The sequence below is a fragment of the Typopeltis vanoorti genome, chromosome 16, assembly GCF_054136105.1.
Source record: "Typopeltis vanoorti isolate ZY-2024b chromosome 16, IOZ_Tvanoo_1.0, whole genome shotgun sequence".
Taxonomy (NCBI): Eukaryota; Metazoa; Arthropoda; class Arachnida; order Uropygi; family Thelyphonidae; genus Typopeltis; species Typopeltis vanoorti.
In genome coordinates, this window is record NC_143564.1 from 108,340,680 (window position 1) to 108,357,693 (window position 17,014).

A 17,014-nucleotide genomic window follows, 5' to 3' on the forward strand; every position below is an offset into this window, starting at 1 on the left:
CATGGCCAAATATGACCTGTGATACTATAATTTTCAGTCATAAGGGCAGCAATGGAGGTTGGCACCCTGCTAACACCAAGTCAGGGATGCCGCAGACTTAACCAGTTGAACTTGCACCTTTTTCTGTTTCTCATTAAATATTTGACTAAGCACATGATTATGATCCTTTTCTAACCTAACCTAACCTATCTTACATCTAAAAGCTATGAGCTCACCTATTTCTATAGAAGGATCTTATTTTCATATTTACATGTCACAGAGTAATTCATTAAGGGTGGGATCAAGTCCACCAAACTAAATCCAACAACAAGCACATCAATGCCAGAGAGTCAGAAAAATACCTCCTTAAAATTTGCATGCATAGGGGGCATGGTGAGAACCTTTAAGGGCATTCTCACCTCTTCCCTGACATAGCATTGTCATCGTTAAGTGGTCTGGGCATACAAGTACACCAGGATGTTTGACCAACTTCACATTTCAAAGAGTAGCATTCTCTCTACAGTTGACTCCTTATGGGCATCCTGGACCTGGTCTTCCACCGGGATTTTCAAACACAGGCTTAAGAACTGACGGAACCAGGGCTCAATCCGCCACATCTAAGCAAACATCTCATACAGAGGCAGAGAAACTTTTTTTTTTTCATCTCACAAAACATTTAAACTGGTCAGAAGAACACATAATTTCCAGACAGTGCAGATAGGATTATGTTTGTCTCATTGTGTGTGTGCGCTTCCTTTATCCTGTCATCTAATTTGTCTTTAGTCAAAAATTTCTTGGTTTTCTTATCCTCAACAAAACCTGGGTTTTTGACAGCACTGTTACTATCAGAAAACTAAGTCTTTAATAGGATTTAAATAAAATGACTTGGAATAAAAGAAGCAAGCAAGTACTTATACATCTTAATATTATTGTTAGAGGTATATAATACAGTCATCCATTTGAAGATAGGTCTGCGATTACAGTGACATCAGCGCATTCAGCAGCAACTTCAATCAGAAATGAGGATAAAATCGTAGAGGCTGTGAATGGATCTGCTTCCATTAAATCAATGATAGTGAAGAAGCAACGACAAGGTCCTGTCGGTGATATGGAAAAACTACATGGATACGGTGATATGGAATAAAACATCATGGATAGAGGACCTGAACCAAAAGCTCATACCCCTTAGCACTAGGACCATAATCGCTAAGGCACTAAATCTCTTAAACATGTTGAAGGAGAAATCCAATTACGAATACGAATTCAACGCTTCTTCCGATTGGTTCATGAGATTCAAGCAGCGTTTTGCACTGCATAATGTCCAAATTTTTGGTGAGCTAAGGAGTTTGTGGAGAAATTGGATAAAATTATCACTGGGGAAAATTATTTGCGATATTTATTTATATATATATATATATATATTTAATATGGATGAGACCGCCTTAATTTTTTCCAAAATGTCTGAGTAGATATTCATCCACCAAAAGCTAAAATCTGCCTGGTTTCAAAGTTCTTAAAGACTGTATTGCGATTCTATTAGGTGGTAATGTGGCTGGAAATAAACTGAGACCATTCGTAATGTGACACTAGCCTTCAAAAACATTAGGAAGCATACTCTTCGAGTTCATTATCGGAGCAATAAGAAGTTGTGTATGACTTAAAAATTATTTGAGGATGCCTTAATCAACTGTTATGCAAGTGAAATGGAAAGCTATTGTGTGAAAGAAAATGTAGAATTTAAAATTTTATTAATTCTAGATCTTCACCCCAAGATCAAGGTCATGTTTCTATCTCCAAACAGTACTTAATCCAACTGATGGATCAGTGGTTTTTTAGTGTTTATGGCATTATCTACGGAGAACTTTTTCACAAGCCATTTCTGCCACTGAAGGAAATAATCAGGCTCGCATGCAATTCTGTAAAGCATTCGATATTTATCATGCAATGAAAATTACAGAGGTATTTCCCTACTGAGTGTTCCTAGTAAGATTTATGCAAGTATACTTGAGAAACGGTTGAGAAGAATTGTGGAAGAACAAGCTAGATTCAGGCCAAATAGAGGCTGTCAGGATGATCTTCACTTTATGACAAATAGTTGAGAAATCATGGGAATATAACAAAGATCTGTATTTAAGTTTTGTAGGTTTGGAAAATGCTTACGACAAGGTGCCAAGAGAGAAGCTATTCAATATGCTACAGTTATATGGTGTCAATGGGGCATTATATCAAGCAATACTTTGTCTTTATTTAAGTTGTGAGTCAGCAGTTAGAATTGAAGGAAGTACAGGAAGATGGTTTGATGTTAAATCTGGTGTCAGACAAGGATGTACATTATCCCCCTCTGTTATTTATTATCTATATGGATCACATTATGAAGGAAAGTGGTATTAAACTTGATCTCAAAATTGGAGATGTTAATGTCAGCTCTTTGCTTTATGCAGACGATGTTATACTTCTAAATAAATCTTACAAGTCTGCATGATTCCCTGCAAAATAGACTAAATTATTATTATTGTTATTGTTCCGGGCAATTCCAAGGAGTCGACAGACTCATCGAGGGAGGCCCTAACATCATGTCAAGAACAACTATTCAACATTCACACAGTATCTATCATACCTTGCCTTGAACTCATTCACGGTCGTTGCACTCACAACAGACTCTGGAAGCTTATTCCACTCATTCACTACTCTCCAAGTAAAAAACCTAGCTCTAACACCCTTGTCAACCATGCTCTTGCCCAGCTTCCATTCATGGCCCCTAGTCCTCCCACCACCAGTCATATTTTCAAAAATATCTTCTGGATCAGTCTTATAGAAACCCTTCAGTAATTTGAATGTCTCAATCATATCACCCCTCCTTCGCCTATCGACCAATTTCTGCAACCCACAAATCTTCAACCTATTCTCATAAGGTTGATTCCACAGACCTGCTATCATCTTGGTCACTCGTCTCTGGATCCTCTCCACTTCCTCCCCATCACGAAGAAACCCTGGTGCCCATAACTGGGCACAGTAGTCCAGATGGGGTCTTAACAAGGCTTGATACAGAGGAACAACAACAACTTGTTTGTCTCTGCATGTTAAAGTATTTTTCAGAAGCCAAGTGATTTGGTGAACTGTTTTAGTCACTTTTGCAATGTGTCCCCTAAACTTCAATTCCCTATCCACCAATACTCCCAAATCCCTGGCCTCATCAATCTCCTGGAGTATGGTTCCACCAATGCGATATACTGCTGCTATTCTTTTCACCCCAAAGTGCATAACCTTACACGTTAAATTGTCATCCATTTTTCCTAGCCCAGTCCTCCAAACTATCCAAATCATCCTGTAAAATTTTGACATCCTGTGCACTCATAATTGCTCTACCCAACTTTGCATCATCAGCAAACAAGTGAACACTTCCTCTCAAATCCTTTCCTATATCATTGATGAACAAATTGAAAAGCCGTGGTCCAAGAACAGAGCCCTGTGGCACTCCACTAGTCACAAGCCATCTTTTAGACTCCACTCCTGAATAAACCACTCTCTCGTATCTCGCCTTCAACCACCCTCCTATCCATCTCACCAACCCTATATCTATCCCCATCTGCTCCAGTTTACTGATTAGGGTTCTATGTGGTATCCTCCTATCAAAAGCCTTGGCAAGATCCAGTAGTATTACTGTAAACCCATTACCCCTATCCAGTTCAGCCGTCACTGTGTTATAAAACGTGAGTAAGTTACTGAGGCATGATCTACCCTTCACAAAACCATGTTGTCCCCCATACAATATCTCATTTTCATCTATCCAATCCTGTATTCTTTTCTTGACTAATTTCTCTAAGACCTTGACAATGATTCCTGATATGCTAATCGGTCGGTAATTTACAACAGTAGTCTTGGAACCACCTTTATGCAGTGGAACTATTTCCCCTCTTTCCACCCTCTCAGGACTAACCCAGACCCGAGACTCATATTAAACAAAATGGTCAAGGGTGCTGACAATTCTTTAGCTGCTTCTTGTACAACACGAGCTGGTATACCATCCAATCCCACAGATGTATTGACATTGAGGTTATGCAATAGACTACTCACCTCCACTTCATTCACCACAATTCCCGTATAATCTACTGGTACATTTGTTTCTGCAATGTCACCACCTGGGTGATATATTCTTGCAAAGTGCTCACTCAGTAACTCAACTATATCAACTGATTCAGTTACCTCCCTACCATCGGCATTCTTTAAAATCATTCTGCCATGTACATTTTTCCTTTTACTTGCTACATATCTGAAAAACTGTTTAGGATTCTCTTTAGCCTGCATGGCCAGTGTTCTTTTGTAATCCTTTTTTGCTTTTCTTACCACACTCGTTACCCTTCTGGCCTGCGCTTTATTCCATTCGTGTGCCTGCCGGTCACCTTTCTCCTTAAATTCCCTCCATAGTTGTTGCTTTTTTTGCAGCTCAAGCTTAATGGTGTTATTCATCCATTTAACCCCTAGTTGATTTATTATTCGGACTCTAGGTATACAGTCAGCCATTGCTTCATGCAAACACTTCTTAACTACCTCCCATGCACTATCGACTTCTAGTCCTTGCAGTTGTACATGCCATGGCACTGAACCAATTGAATAACTGTTGTTATAGAATTGGTATGAAGGTCAGCAATGACAAGAAAAACTGGCAGAAGCACTGAAAATATCAACTGCATTGTGAATGGAAACCTGTGGAACAAGTACAACATTTCAGCTAGTTAGGCATGATTTTGGGTGAAGATGGTAAATTAAATATGGAAATAAACAACAGAATCAACATAGCTGGCATGGTAGGAAGTCAATTGAATAAATTCATATGGAATAAGAGAGAAATTAGTCGAAACAATAAATCAGCTGTATACAAGACAGTGTTCAAACCAGTTTTAAGTAATGGATCTGTGAGCTGGGTCAGAAGTAAAACACTTGACCAAAGACTAGAGATAGCAGATATGAGAGTCCTGAGAAAGATTAGGGGCATGAATAGATGGCATCAATGGCAATATCATATTAAAAACGAGGATATTAGGAAAGAACTTGACCTTGTTAGCATCCAGGAATGCATTAGCAGAGCTAATCTCAGGTGGTCTGGTCACTTAAACAGAATGGGTGAGGAAAGATTACCAAAACAAGTGTTCTCTGCCAGGTTGGCAGGAAAAGGACCCAGAGGAAGACCAAGATATAGGTGGATTGATATAGTAAAAAGTGTTGACAAGTAACATACCGATTTGGAGGAAAATTGTAGATAGGAAGTTAGTAATGATGTAAATTTTTCATGTAGTACTATCATATCTTGTACATGGCAGGAATTTGATGATGATGAAAAATATTGCTGATCTTGGAACAAAGCGACCTCTCACTTTATGAGTGGCATATGGAAAGACATTGAAAATGTTTGTGCGCAATTTTGGAAGATTTGAAAAAAAAAAAGACCTTTGTAAATTGAGTGAAGAAATAGTGGGCCTAGCAAACAATCTAAATCTTGAAGTGATGACGACATAGTTCAACTCATTGAAAGTGCCCGTGAAGAGTTGACCAACTAAAATTGGTCGAAGTGGAGGAACAGCTTGTTGTAGAAGGGGAAGGAAGAGGGAAAAAAAGAAACAGAAAGAGATAGTTAAACAATTCACAGTGTAATGTCTTGCAGAAATGTTCTCTGAAGTTAGCAATGTTCTCAAAATGTCTGAAGACATGGATCCCAATGTTGAATGCTGATTAGTGAAAAGGAAAGTAGATGAAGCATTTGTTTGCTATAAACAAATTTATGACGAAAAGAAGAAGAGAAATGAGCAAAGCACATTGGACATTTTCATCAAAAAAACAAAGGTTACACCATAAGAGCTGAAGCCTGGTCTTTCACATAGTGAAGGTAATGAAGATTGTGGAGGAGGATTTGGGTGATTATTCTTCTGCTTTATAGTGGTCGTAACACACAGCACAGTTTTATAAGGTTTAAAAATTAAAATGACTATACTTATTATGGTTTAGTCCCTAACCACTATAACTCTGTTGATGTAATGTATCGAGTTACGTCCTGCTGGACGGAACTGAAGCTCGACATAAGTTGAGGGATGACTGTATTATATACCTCTTTTACATAGTGGCTACAAAAGCCTATTTAAATATCACTTTAAAGCTGATGCATACGTAATTTTTCACATTGCATTTTATATAATGCTGAATGCAGATCACAAAAAAAAAGCGGGGAGGATTACATAATGTTTGACCTAACATACAAAAAGCAATTTCTGTTATATGCAGTGTTGCCAGTTAGCTGAATATTGAAAATTTACCATTATATGCTATTTTCAACACTACTGATTATGCTGTACAGCATAATCTGCAATCACAGAAGTAGGTAATTTTAACTAGTTGCATGCACTGAATAAAAAATTGATTCCCATGTTTTTCCATGACTTAAGAAAATTTTTGTTGTCAGAAAGCAGGGTTATGTTAGTTGAAGTTTAATGCTCACCAGGGCATGTAGGTGGATGACAGTTCATCATGCCATTGAGATGCCCTCATTCATTTGCACAATCACATTACCATGAAGAATAGGAGTATGTATTCTTCCATCTCGTATTTCATTTGTTGTACAAAAGCTAGACTGCATAATTTAATTACCATTTGTGAAGTTGCATGTTGTCTTAAAATGTGTGTGTACGTACAGTGCATACCAAATTGGGAAGCAGTTTTTTTTTTTTGTTGTTTGTTTTTTTTTTTCAAAAAGGATTTTGAATTATATACTTTAGATGAAAAAGAGATCTGAACTGGACATGAACTCATATGTATTGCAATAGGTTATTTAAGATGATGGTTAAAGGATACACATTCATTCCAGTGGTGTGAAGGAAGAGATTATGTAGGCAATAGAGGTATTCTTGGCTTTTCATGGAGTCAAAGCATGCAAAATATAGTACCCAAACTTGCATCACCATGATGACAGTTCACAATAGTAACTTTTCTGATTCCTGACCACATTATGATATGGATTGTGGATGGATCTGAAAGTGCAGCATTATTCAATTGATCCACAGTTGCAGCTGCCAGTATCTCATTTATCAGATGAAAGGTAAGCAGCATCGGTCCGATGATCTTGTGAGAGAATTGGATTTTACTGATATGTGAAAATCTTAGGGTCTAGACTGCAACCTTGGCACATGAAAATCACCTTATTCTGAAAATATCAGCACTTTAAACATTTTTTTTTTCCTTTATGAATAGGGGAATTGGGTTTTCTAATAAGATTATTGGAAACACTGGTGAGAGAACATTATCCCAATGAATATGTATCCATTCAAGCTTGTTCACTTTCTCTCTCAATTTAGATAGCCATAGCTAAGTGTTAGAAGATTAAATTACCATCTGAGTGCATTACAGAACTATTCAGGTATTGTTGGCTTTCATAAACTATTATTTTTAGGATGGATGGGAGATAATCTCGTCTAAATATATGTTTCTGTAAATTAAAGATACCAGTAAGTATATACTTGGGTGGTCTGAAATGTTCTTGGCCTAACAATGAAAAAACAAATTTATAATTTCAAAAATATTTTTATTTTTCAACATAATCTCCGTTAAGACTAATACATTTATTCCAGCGATGCACCACTATCCCGTCCCTGTAGCAGTTCTCAGTAAGATGTGCAAAATACCCATCTACAGCTGCAATCACCTCTTGATTCGAAGAAAAACACTGACCAGCGAGGAAGATTTTTTGTTTTGGGAAGAGAGAAGTCAGAGGGGAGCCAAATCTGGGGAATAGGGTGGATGTTCCAACAATTCATAGTGCAGATCTCTTAATTTTCCCATTGCCAAAACACCGTTGTGGGCAAGGTGCACTGTCCTGCTGAAAGATGATTTTTTTTCTCCTGCAAACTGGGTCGTTTCTCAAGAATTTTTTCGTCTAGTCTGGTTAAATGAATGGAATAATATTCCCCGGTTATTGTTTTACCCTTTTCAAGATAATAAATAAAATTCCTTTAGAATCTCAAAACACTGATGTCATGACCTTGTCTTCTTTGGTGCTGAACAACCAGCTTTTGTCCACTATTTTGATTCTGGTGAATCCAAGTCTCATCCATAGTAATAAATCAATGCACAAAATCAGTTTTATTCTTGTTAAAAAGGTTGTTGGAGGAAGCAGGAAGCTGTTGTTTCTCCTAAAAGTCCTGATGGTGCTCCCTAGCGGGCTGTGTAAGTATTCTCGGCCGTTGGGCTGAAGGTCTTCTGATGTAGGTTTCCCAAATTTGAGGCAGTCTCATGCAGCCAAATTTATTGAGGTTTGGATTGTTTATGAGGGCTGAAGCTGATTCCATGAAAAGCCTTTCGTATTTGTATTTACTACGGTGTATTATCATAGCTTTCTTCCACCGTATTCTATGGCAGGTATCCAGCGCATGGTCAGCAAGACCAGAGTGGCTGTATTGGTGAAACCTGATGTAGTCCTTGTGTTCTGAAATTCTGATATTTGCTGTCCTGCCTGTTTGGCCAAAGTAGGACAGCTTACAGCTGCAAGGGACCTGGTATACACCAGGTAGGTCTAGGGGTGGGGGGGGGGGAGGTTGGTCTTTAGTAGAGCGAATAAGGGATGCCAATTTTTTATATGGTCTATAACAAGAAGTTAAGTCATGTTTTTTTAGGATTTTTGTAATTTTTTCCAAGGTGCCTCTGATATAGGGTATGGTGATGGATTTAAAGTACTCCTTGTTGTGAGGAGGGTAGCCATTGGCTGAGAATGTGGTTTAGTTCTGTGGTTAGGGCATTGTCATCATCATCATCAAATTCCTGCCATGTACCCTCAAGGGGTGTACAGGATATGACAGTACTACATGAAAAAATTACATCATTACTAACTTCCTATCTACAATTTTCCTCCAAATCAGTCTGTTACTTGTCAAGACTCCAACATTATCAGATCTTATATTTCTATCGGCTAAGGCACTTTGTACCGTATCAATCCACCTATATCTTGGTCTTCCTCTGGGTCGTTTTCCTGCCAACCTGCAGAGAACACTTGTTTTGCTAATCTTTCCTCTCCCATTCTATTTAAGTGACCATACCATCTGAGATTAGCTCTGCTAACGCATTCCTGGATGCTGACAATGTCAAGTTCTTTCCTAATATCCTCATTTTTAATATGATATTGCCATTGATGCCATCTGTTCACGCCTCTAATCTTTCTCAGGACTCTCATATCTGCAGTCTCTAGTCTTTGGTCAAGTGTTTTACTTCTGACCCAGCTCTCAGATCCATAAGTTAAAATTGGTTTGAACACAGTCTTGTATACAGCTAATTTAGTGTTCCGACTAATTTCTTTCTTATTCCATATGAATTTATTCAATTGACTTCCCACGATACCAGCTTTGCTGATTCTGTTGTCTATTTCTATATTTAGTTTATCATCTTCAGTAAAAATTGTGCGTAAGTAGCTGAAATGTTTTACTTGTTCCACAGGTTCTCCATTCACAACACAGTTGACATTTTCAATGATTCTGCCTATTTTCATTGTCTTTGTCTTTTTATTGATGACCTTCATACCATATCTATTACAACAGCTATTCAATTTAGTCAGAGAATCTTGCAGACTTGTAGCGGATTTATTTAGAAGTATAACATCATCCGCCTAAAGCAAAGAGCTGACATTAACATCTCCAATTTTGATATCAGGTTTAATACCACATTCCTTCATAATGTGATCCATATAGATAATGAATAACACAGGGTACATCCTTGTCTCACACCAGATTTAACATTAAACCATCTTCCTGTACTTCCTTCAATTCTAACTGCTGACTCACAACTCAAATAAAGACTAAGTATTGCTTGATATAATGCACCATTGACACCATATAACTGCAGCGTATTGAATAGCTTCTCTCTTGGCACCTTGTCATATTCCTTTTCCAGATCGACAAAACTTAAATACATATCTTTGTTATATTCCCATGCTTTCTCGACATTTGTCGTAAAGTGAAGATCTGATCCTGACAGCCTCTATTTGGCCTGAATCCAGCTTGTTCTTCACCAAGCTTTTCTTCCACAATTCTTCTCAACCGTTTCTCAAGTATACTTGCATAGATCTTGCCAGGAACACTCAGTAAGGAAATACCTCTGTAATTCTCACATTCAGTTTTATTTCCCTTTTTATATATGGGTATTATGAGAGCTCTACTCCAATCATCAGGAATTCGTCCCTCTGTCCAGGCTTTCTGAACTATGCAGTGCAGCCACTGTAAGACTCTTATACCACCATACTTCAGCATTTCTGGTCGAATATCATCTACTCCTGCTGCCTTTCCACATTTCAAGCATGGATATGTATTCCTGACTGCATGCCTGGTCAGTGTTTTTTATCACTGCTTGTTTCATTTAGCAGTTTTTCAAAGTAATTACTCCATACTTCAAGGATATCTTTTTCTCATGTTTTCATTTCACCTTTATCATCTCTAATTCCTTTTACAGCACTCTTTCCTCCATTCCTAAGCTTCTTCAACAACCTCCAGAATATTTTGCCACCTTCTTGATATTTATTTTCTATATTCTTGCCAAAGTCCTCCCATGACTTTTGTTTAGCTAGTTTTACACACTGTTTAGCTTTCTTACATTTGTCTCTGTATTCTGTAAGAGTAAAAGCTGACTTATTTGCCAGGAACTTTTGATATGCTTTCTTCTTTAACTTCCTGTGTCCACCAGGGAGTTCTGATTTTTTTATCCTTGCACACAACCTCACCACATGCCTCTCTGGCAGAATCAATCAATGTTTCCTTCAGAGTTTGCCACTGAATCTCCAAGGTTTGATTCCTGTTCTCCAACTCTTTCATTTTCTTTTCAATAATATTTCTGTATTTTAGTCTACAGTTCACATCTGAGAGCTGCTCAACTTTTATTCGCTTTAAAACTTTCTTACATGTTATTCTTTTCAATATGAAATTCAATTTTATCCTGCTCAAGACTAAATAGTGATCACTTCCAATTTCAAATCCTCTGTACACTCTGGTGTCCTGCACCAGGGAGAAAACATCACTATCAACAATAACATAGTCAATGAGACTTTTCTTATTACTAGCCTCTTCTCTCCATGTGAATTTGTGCACATTTTTATGTTGGAACATGGTGTTAGTAATAACCAGTCCATGTCCTGAGCAGAAATCCAACAGATATTTGCCATTATTATTAGCTTTGCTCTTTTCTCCAAATTTTCCCAAAAAATTTTTGTATGTCTCACAATCATTTCCTACTCGACTATTTAGATCCCCAACAAGGACCAACTTTTCCTTTTTCATTGTGTCAGTTGCTTTTTCTAAAGCCTCAAAAAATTCCTCCACTTCTACCTTAGTAGAACCTTCTGTGGGACCATAGGCACAAATAAGTCTCATTGTCCAGTTCCCCATTCTCATATTTGCCCACATTACTCTACTTGAGACTGACTGCCATTCAAGAAGATTAGCCTCGTATTTTGTGTTGAATACTATGGCTACTCCTTCTTTTCCTTGATTGTCATTGCCTGAATATAACATTTTGTATTTATTGCTCAGAAAGATCTCACCAGTTTTGGTCTTTTTTGTTTTAGTCACCCCTATTATGTCGATCTGGTACTTATCTAATTCCTCAGCTAGCTCCATTTCTTTGCCATTCAGGCTTCTTATGTTGATAGTACCGATCTTTAACTCTGGTGATGTTGAGTTGGGGTTTGTTTTCAGATTTGTTCCAGTAGCTGACTTTTCGCTGTTCGCCCATGTTCCCTGGCGAAAACAACGGGGGCCTTGTTTAACCGGGCGACGCCCCAGCCGGCATGAAATTTTGTCATGTTGTACCATCATTTTTTATTTTGCCGACCAAATTGTATTCTTATTGGTTAAACCAAAATAAAAAATGATGGGCATTGTCATTTGAACAGATAATTTTAGCCCTGTTGTGTAGTGTCTTAATGACTCCATATTGTTGCGAGGAGGGGTGGTGTTATTGTTAGTGAATGTATCTGCCTGTATGGGTGGGTTTTCTATAGACTGAGAAACCAAGGTTCCATCAGGCTGGCAGGTGACTAGTGTGTCTAAGAAAGGAAGGCAGTTGTTTTTTTTTTCTTCTTCTTCCGGGGTGTTGGTTGTTTAAGTGTTAGGAAGGGAGAGAAGTGCATCGGAGCCATGTGGCCAAATAGCGAACACATCATCAACATAGCAAAGCCAAATGGTTGGTTTTTGTGGGGCAGAGTTTAAGGCTTTATCTTCAAAAGTCTCCATATAAAAGTTGACCAAGGGTGGGGAGAGTGGAGAACCCATGGCTGTCCCCTGTATTTGTTTTTCCTTGAATTTTCCTGTCAAACAAAATAGCCTGAGTTCATAGTGAACTGAAATAGGGCTGTGATATCGGGAGGAAATTTAGCTTGGATTAGCTCTAAAGATTCTTTGAGTGGGACATTTGTGAATAAGGAGGAGACATCAAAACTGACCATTATGTCAGTGTGTTTGAGTGTAAGGTTTTCTATGCTGGCTTTGAAGTGGGCTGAGTTTTTTATGTGTGAAGGTGTGGTTGCCAGTATAGTGCGAGAGAGCTTTGGCCAAATGTTTAGCTAGTTTGTACGTGGGAGAATCAATGCCATTGGACTATGGGACGTAATGGCACATTTTCCTTATGTATTTTTGGGAGTCCATAAATATGGGGGGGGGGGGGGGTATGGAGTTAAATGGTTTTAATTTGTTAGTGATTTCTACAGGCCAAGAAGTGACCTTAAGGAGCCTGTGGAGTGTTCTAATTTGTGAGGATTGATGGTGGGATTGTACTCGATAGGGAGGCAAGTAGCCTGATCTAACAATAGAGCTTTCAGCTTGCCTGTGTAATCCTTTTTGGTTAAGCAATACTGGGGCATTCCCTTTATCAGCTTTGGTGATTATTTTTTTCTTTAATTCTAGTAGAGATTTAATTTCCTTGCTGGGTATGTTGGCTAAGCTTTAGTCAGAACACAAGCCACATCCAGTCTAATATCGTTGGCAACGTGGTTTGGAAGGTGTCGCATCAGAAGTTCAATTCATATCATAATATCTTCAGCAGGTATTCTTCTGGGCACAATTGCGAAGTGTGGCCACGTGCGAGGGGCGTCGAGTGTGCTTCAGGTTTCACGCTAAATGATGAAAGGTTGACTACCGTCTCGGTAGGAAGTTGTGGAAATCGCTAACAAATTAAAACCATTTTAACTCCATAACCCCCCCCCCCCCCCCCCCCCGTATTTATGGACTCCCAAAAATACATAAGGAAAATGTGCCATTACGTCCCATAGTCAATGGCATTGATTCTCTCACACTATACTGGCAACACACCTTCACACACAAAAAACTCAGCCCCACTTCAAAGCCAGCATAGAAAACCTTACACTCAAACACACTGATATAATGGTTAGTTTTGATGTCTCCTCCTTATTCACAAATGTCCCACTCAAAGAATCTTTAGAGCTAATCCAACCTAAATTTCCTCCCTATATCACAGCCCCTATTTCAGTTCACTATGAACTCAGGCTATTTTGTTTGGCAAGGAAAATTCTACAAACAAATAGAGGAGGACAGCCATGGGTTCTCCACTCTCCCTACCCTTGGCCAACTTTTATTATGGAGACTTTTGAAGAGAAAGCCCTTAAACCTGCCCCACAAAAAAACCAACCATGGCTCTGATGCACTCCTCTCCTTCCTTAAACAACCAACACCCCAGAATCAAATTCACTCTGGAAGAAGGAAAAAAAACAACTGCCTTCCTTTCTTAGACACACTAGTCACCTGCCAGCCTGATGGAACCTTGGTTTTCTCAGTCTATAGAAAACCCACCCATACAGGCAGATACATTCACTAACAATAACACCACCCCTCCTCGCAACAATACAGAGTCTAAGACACTAAAATTATCTGTTCAAATGACAATGCCCTAACCACAGAACTAAACCACATTCTCAGCCAATGGCTACCCCCCCCCCCCCCTTACAACAAGGATAACTTTAAATTCATCACCATACCCCTATTATCAGAGGCACCTCGAAAAAAATTACAAAAATCCTAAAAAAAACATGACTTAACTTCTTGTTACAAACCATATAAAAAATTGGCATCCCTTATCCGCTCTACTAAAGACCTACCTGTGTATACCAGGTGCCTTGCAGCTGTAAGCTGTCCTACTTTGGCCAAACAGGCAGGACAGCAAATATCAGAATTTCAGAACACAGGGACTACATCCAGTTTCACCAATACAGCCACTCTGGTCTTGCTGACCATGCGCTGGATACCTGCCATAGAATACGGTGGAAGAAAGCCACAATAATACACCGTAGTAAATACAAATACGAAAGGCTTTTCATGGAATCAGCTTCAGCCCTAAGAAACAATCCAAACATTAACAAATTTGGCTGCATGAGACTGCCTAAAGTTTGGGAAACCTACATCAGAAGACCTTCAGCCCAATCGCCCAAGAATACCAACATTGCCTGCTAGGGGGCACCATCAGGACTTCAGGAGAAATAATAGCTTCCTACTTCTTCCTCATTTACTGTTTGTTGTGCCTGCGTGCACGTGTCTTGTTCTTAAGTTTCTTGAAAATGGCAACGTGATGTTGCCGAAATGTTGAAGTATATTAAAATTTATTTTAATGTATATCCTAGTTGCATTGTAATTTCCTTAAATTATTTAGTAAAAAAAAAGGACATTGTCTAGTAAAGCAAGCCTAGCATGATTCCAGTAGGTCGTCCTAATGTTTTGGCTCATGAATGTAATTAGTGTTCTTTCTTCATGCCAGATTTTACACTAATTGTTAGTGTTTTGGCAATGCACTTGGGAAGATCAAAATCTTCAGTTAATATAGTATAATATAATATATATAATAATAACTAGAAAAAGCATGAGCAAAAAACACTGTAAAGAAAGTTTTTCTTTTTTTTAATTATATACATTTCTTGGAAAGTTCGAATTACCTTCTCTCTAAAGTAATAAAATTTGTGATAGTTTATCATTTTACTTTTTCAGAATTTCAGTATTATTTGTTATCTACACAAATTTGGTATAAAAATTCAAGCAAATTGAAATGAATTAATATTTGCTTATTCTTAGACAACCTTTATAATGAAGTCTGTTTTTTTAAAAGTATAGTTGTAAATTAATTTTATGCTAACCTGTATTTTGCAATTTTATAGATTCCCTTATCTACTAGTCCAGTGCCTACATCACAGTCAGAGAGAATAGAGAACCAAACGCCTGCTCAGCGACAAGCAGCAGCCAAATTAGCCTTGCGTAAACAACTTGAAAAGACTTTGCTTCAGATCCCACCACCTAAGCCTCCTCCTCCAGAAATGCATTTTATACCAAATGCAAATAATCCTGAATTTATATGCTTGCTAGGATTGGAGACAGTTGTTGACTTTCTTACAAATGTTGATAGTAGTAGTAAAACTCCACCTACTCCATTTGAATGTGTTCAGTGCGGAACTGACTTCACTCCAGTGTGGAAATGGCAAGATGGACCAGATAAAAAACACACATCAGTCATTTGTGAAAGTTGTGTTACCTCTAACATTAAAAAAGCACTGAAAGCTGAACACACAAATCGTTTGAAAACTGCATTTGTGAAGGCCTTGCAACAAGAACAGGAAATTGAGCAACGTATGGCACAAGCTGTTCCTAGCCCACCAATTTCTACCACTCCACCTTCTCGTACACCAAGTTCAACTCCTACTCCAATAGCAATTAGTACATCAGCAACAAGCCCACCATTATCTCACAGTCCTTTACCTACTTCTTTATCTAGGATAGGAGGAAATTCATCTGTACCTTCAATTACTGGAGTAACTAATTCTACACCACTTTTGCAACAAATACCAAAATTAAGTGCAGCACATCAGTCTATCTTGCAAGCTCAAGCACAGCAGTTAGCCCAAACTCAAAGTCTACCTCAGCCAGCCCACATGCTTCCATTTCCTCCTTTATTAGCTACCCAGTATCCTTACCAAATGCTGGGTAAAGCGCCCTTATCAACTGATATTCAACGACAGTATCTGTTGGATATGATACCTTCAAGGTCCATGCCACAAGGATCATTGAACTGGAAAACATAACTACAGTGATTAAAGTGGTATTTGTTAGTTATGGCTGAGTGCCTGAATGATGTACAAATGTATTTTCATGTGTATGGACTCATAACTGCAAACTATGCTACTATTATGCCCATAGTATAATAACTTGCAGTGAAAACTTGTATTTATATTAAGCATTCGAAGATTACAATTTTCATGCTGTAATTTTCAGTCAGAATGTGCTTTGTGATTAATTGGCATTCTGCTCTGGATAAGGAACAAAAAGAAACAGCCTCAACTTTATATATTATATATTTTTTTTCATATACTGCAGTGACATTTTTAACACTAGAACAGAGTTGTGGATTAGATAAGTAGATCTGGATAGTTATGTACATTTTTCAGCTTCAATGCATTGTATGTAAAATCCTATGTCAAAACATTGTAAGTTCAGCATACTAAGTATCTAAAAGAGGTTTTCTTTATTTTGTTGATCTCAATCCCATAACTGTTTCAGATCAATAAAATGAGGTTAACCAGTAAAATATTGGCAGTTTTTCAGTTCTGTAATGGCCTTTTGCCTGATCATGAATTGAAGCTGGAATAATGGTACACTTCCAAAATAAACTTTTTGAAAAAATGTGAATGTCATGTTTTAGCTAACTTATATTTGCAAATTTATAATTAAATTATGAAAATAAAATGTTTATTTCTTTGCATATTAAGAACTAATTATTCTTACAGATGAGTGGTAGGGGAAATTGTCTGCTGTTTTAAGGTACCTGATATGGCAAAAGTAAATGAAACTTTTGAAAGTAGAATTTTTGCCATTGGAAATAAATATAGAAATAGGAAAGTACAAATAATTAATTATTATAGCTTCATTAAAGTTGCTCAACTTTAACCATGAACACACACACACCGTGAATACGTCCCAGCCATATGCCGGTCCCAAACCCAGATAAAATTTAGGGGGGGGGGAAG

The 17,014-nt window shown here is 38.0% G+C and overlaps 1 protein-coding gene across 5 annotated transcripts in view; it reads left to right on the plus strand.

Moving 5' to 3' along the window:
• LOC150098253 (transcriptional repressor p66-beta-like) overlaps nt 1-16,749 on the plus strand; it is a 98,742-nt gene extending 81,993 nt beyond the window's left edge. For all 5 annotated transcript variants that reach the window (XM_090406167.1, XM_090406163.1, XM_090406166.1 and 2 more), the window contains exon 5: nt 15,155-16,749. In XM_090406167.1, the coding sequence (XP_090262293.1) occupies nt 15,155-16,072 (918 nt within the window). In that variant the 3' untranslated portion in view covers nt 16,073-16,749. The remainder of the gene's footprint in view (nt 1-15,154) is intronic.
• The last annotated feature ends 265 nt before the right edge of the window (nt 16,750-17,014 follow it).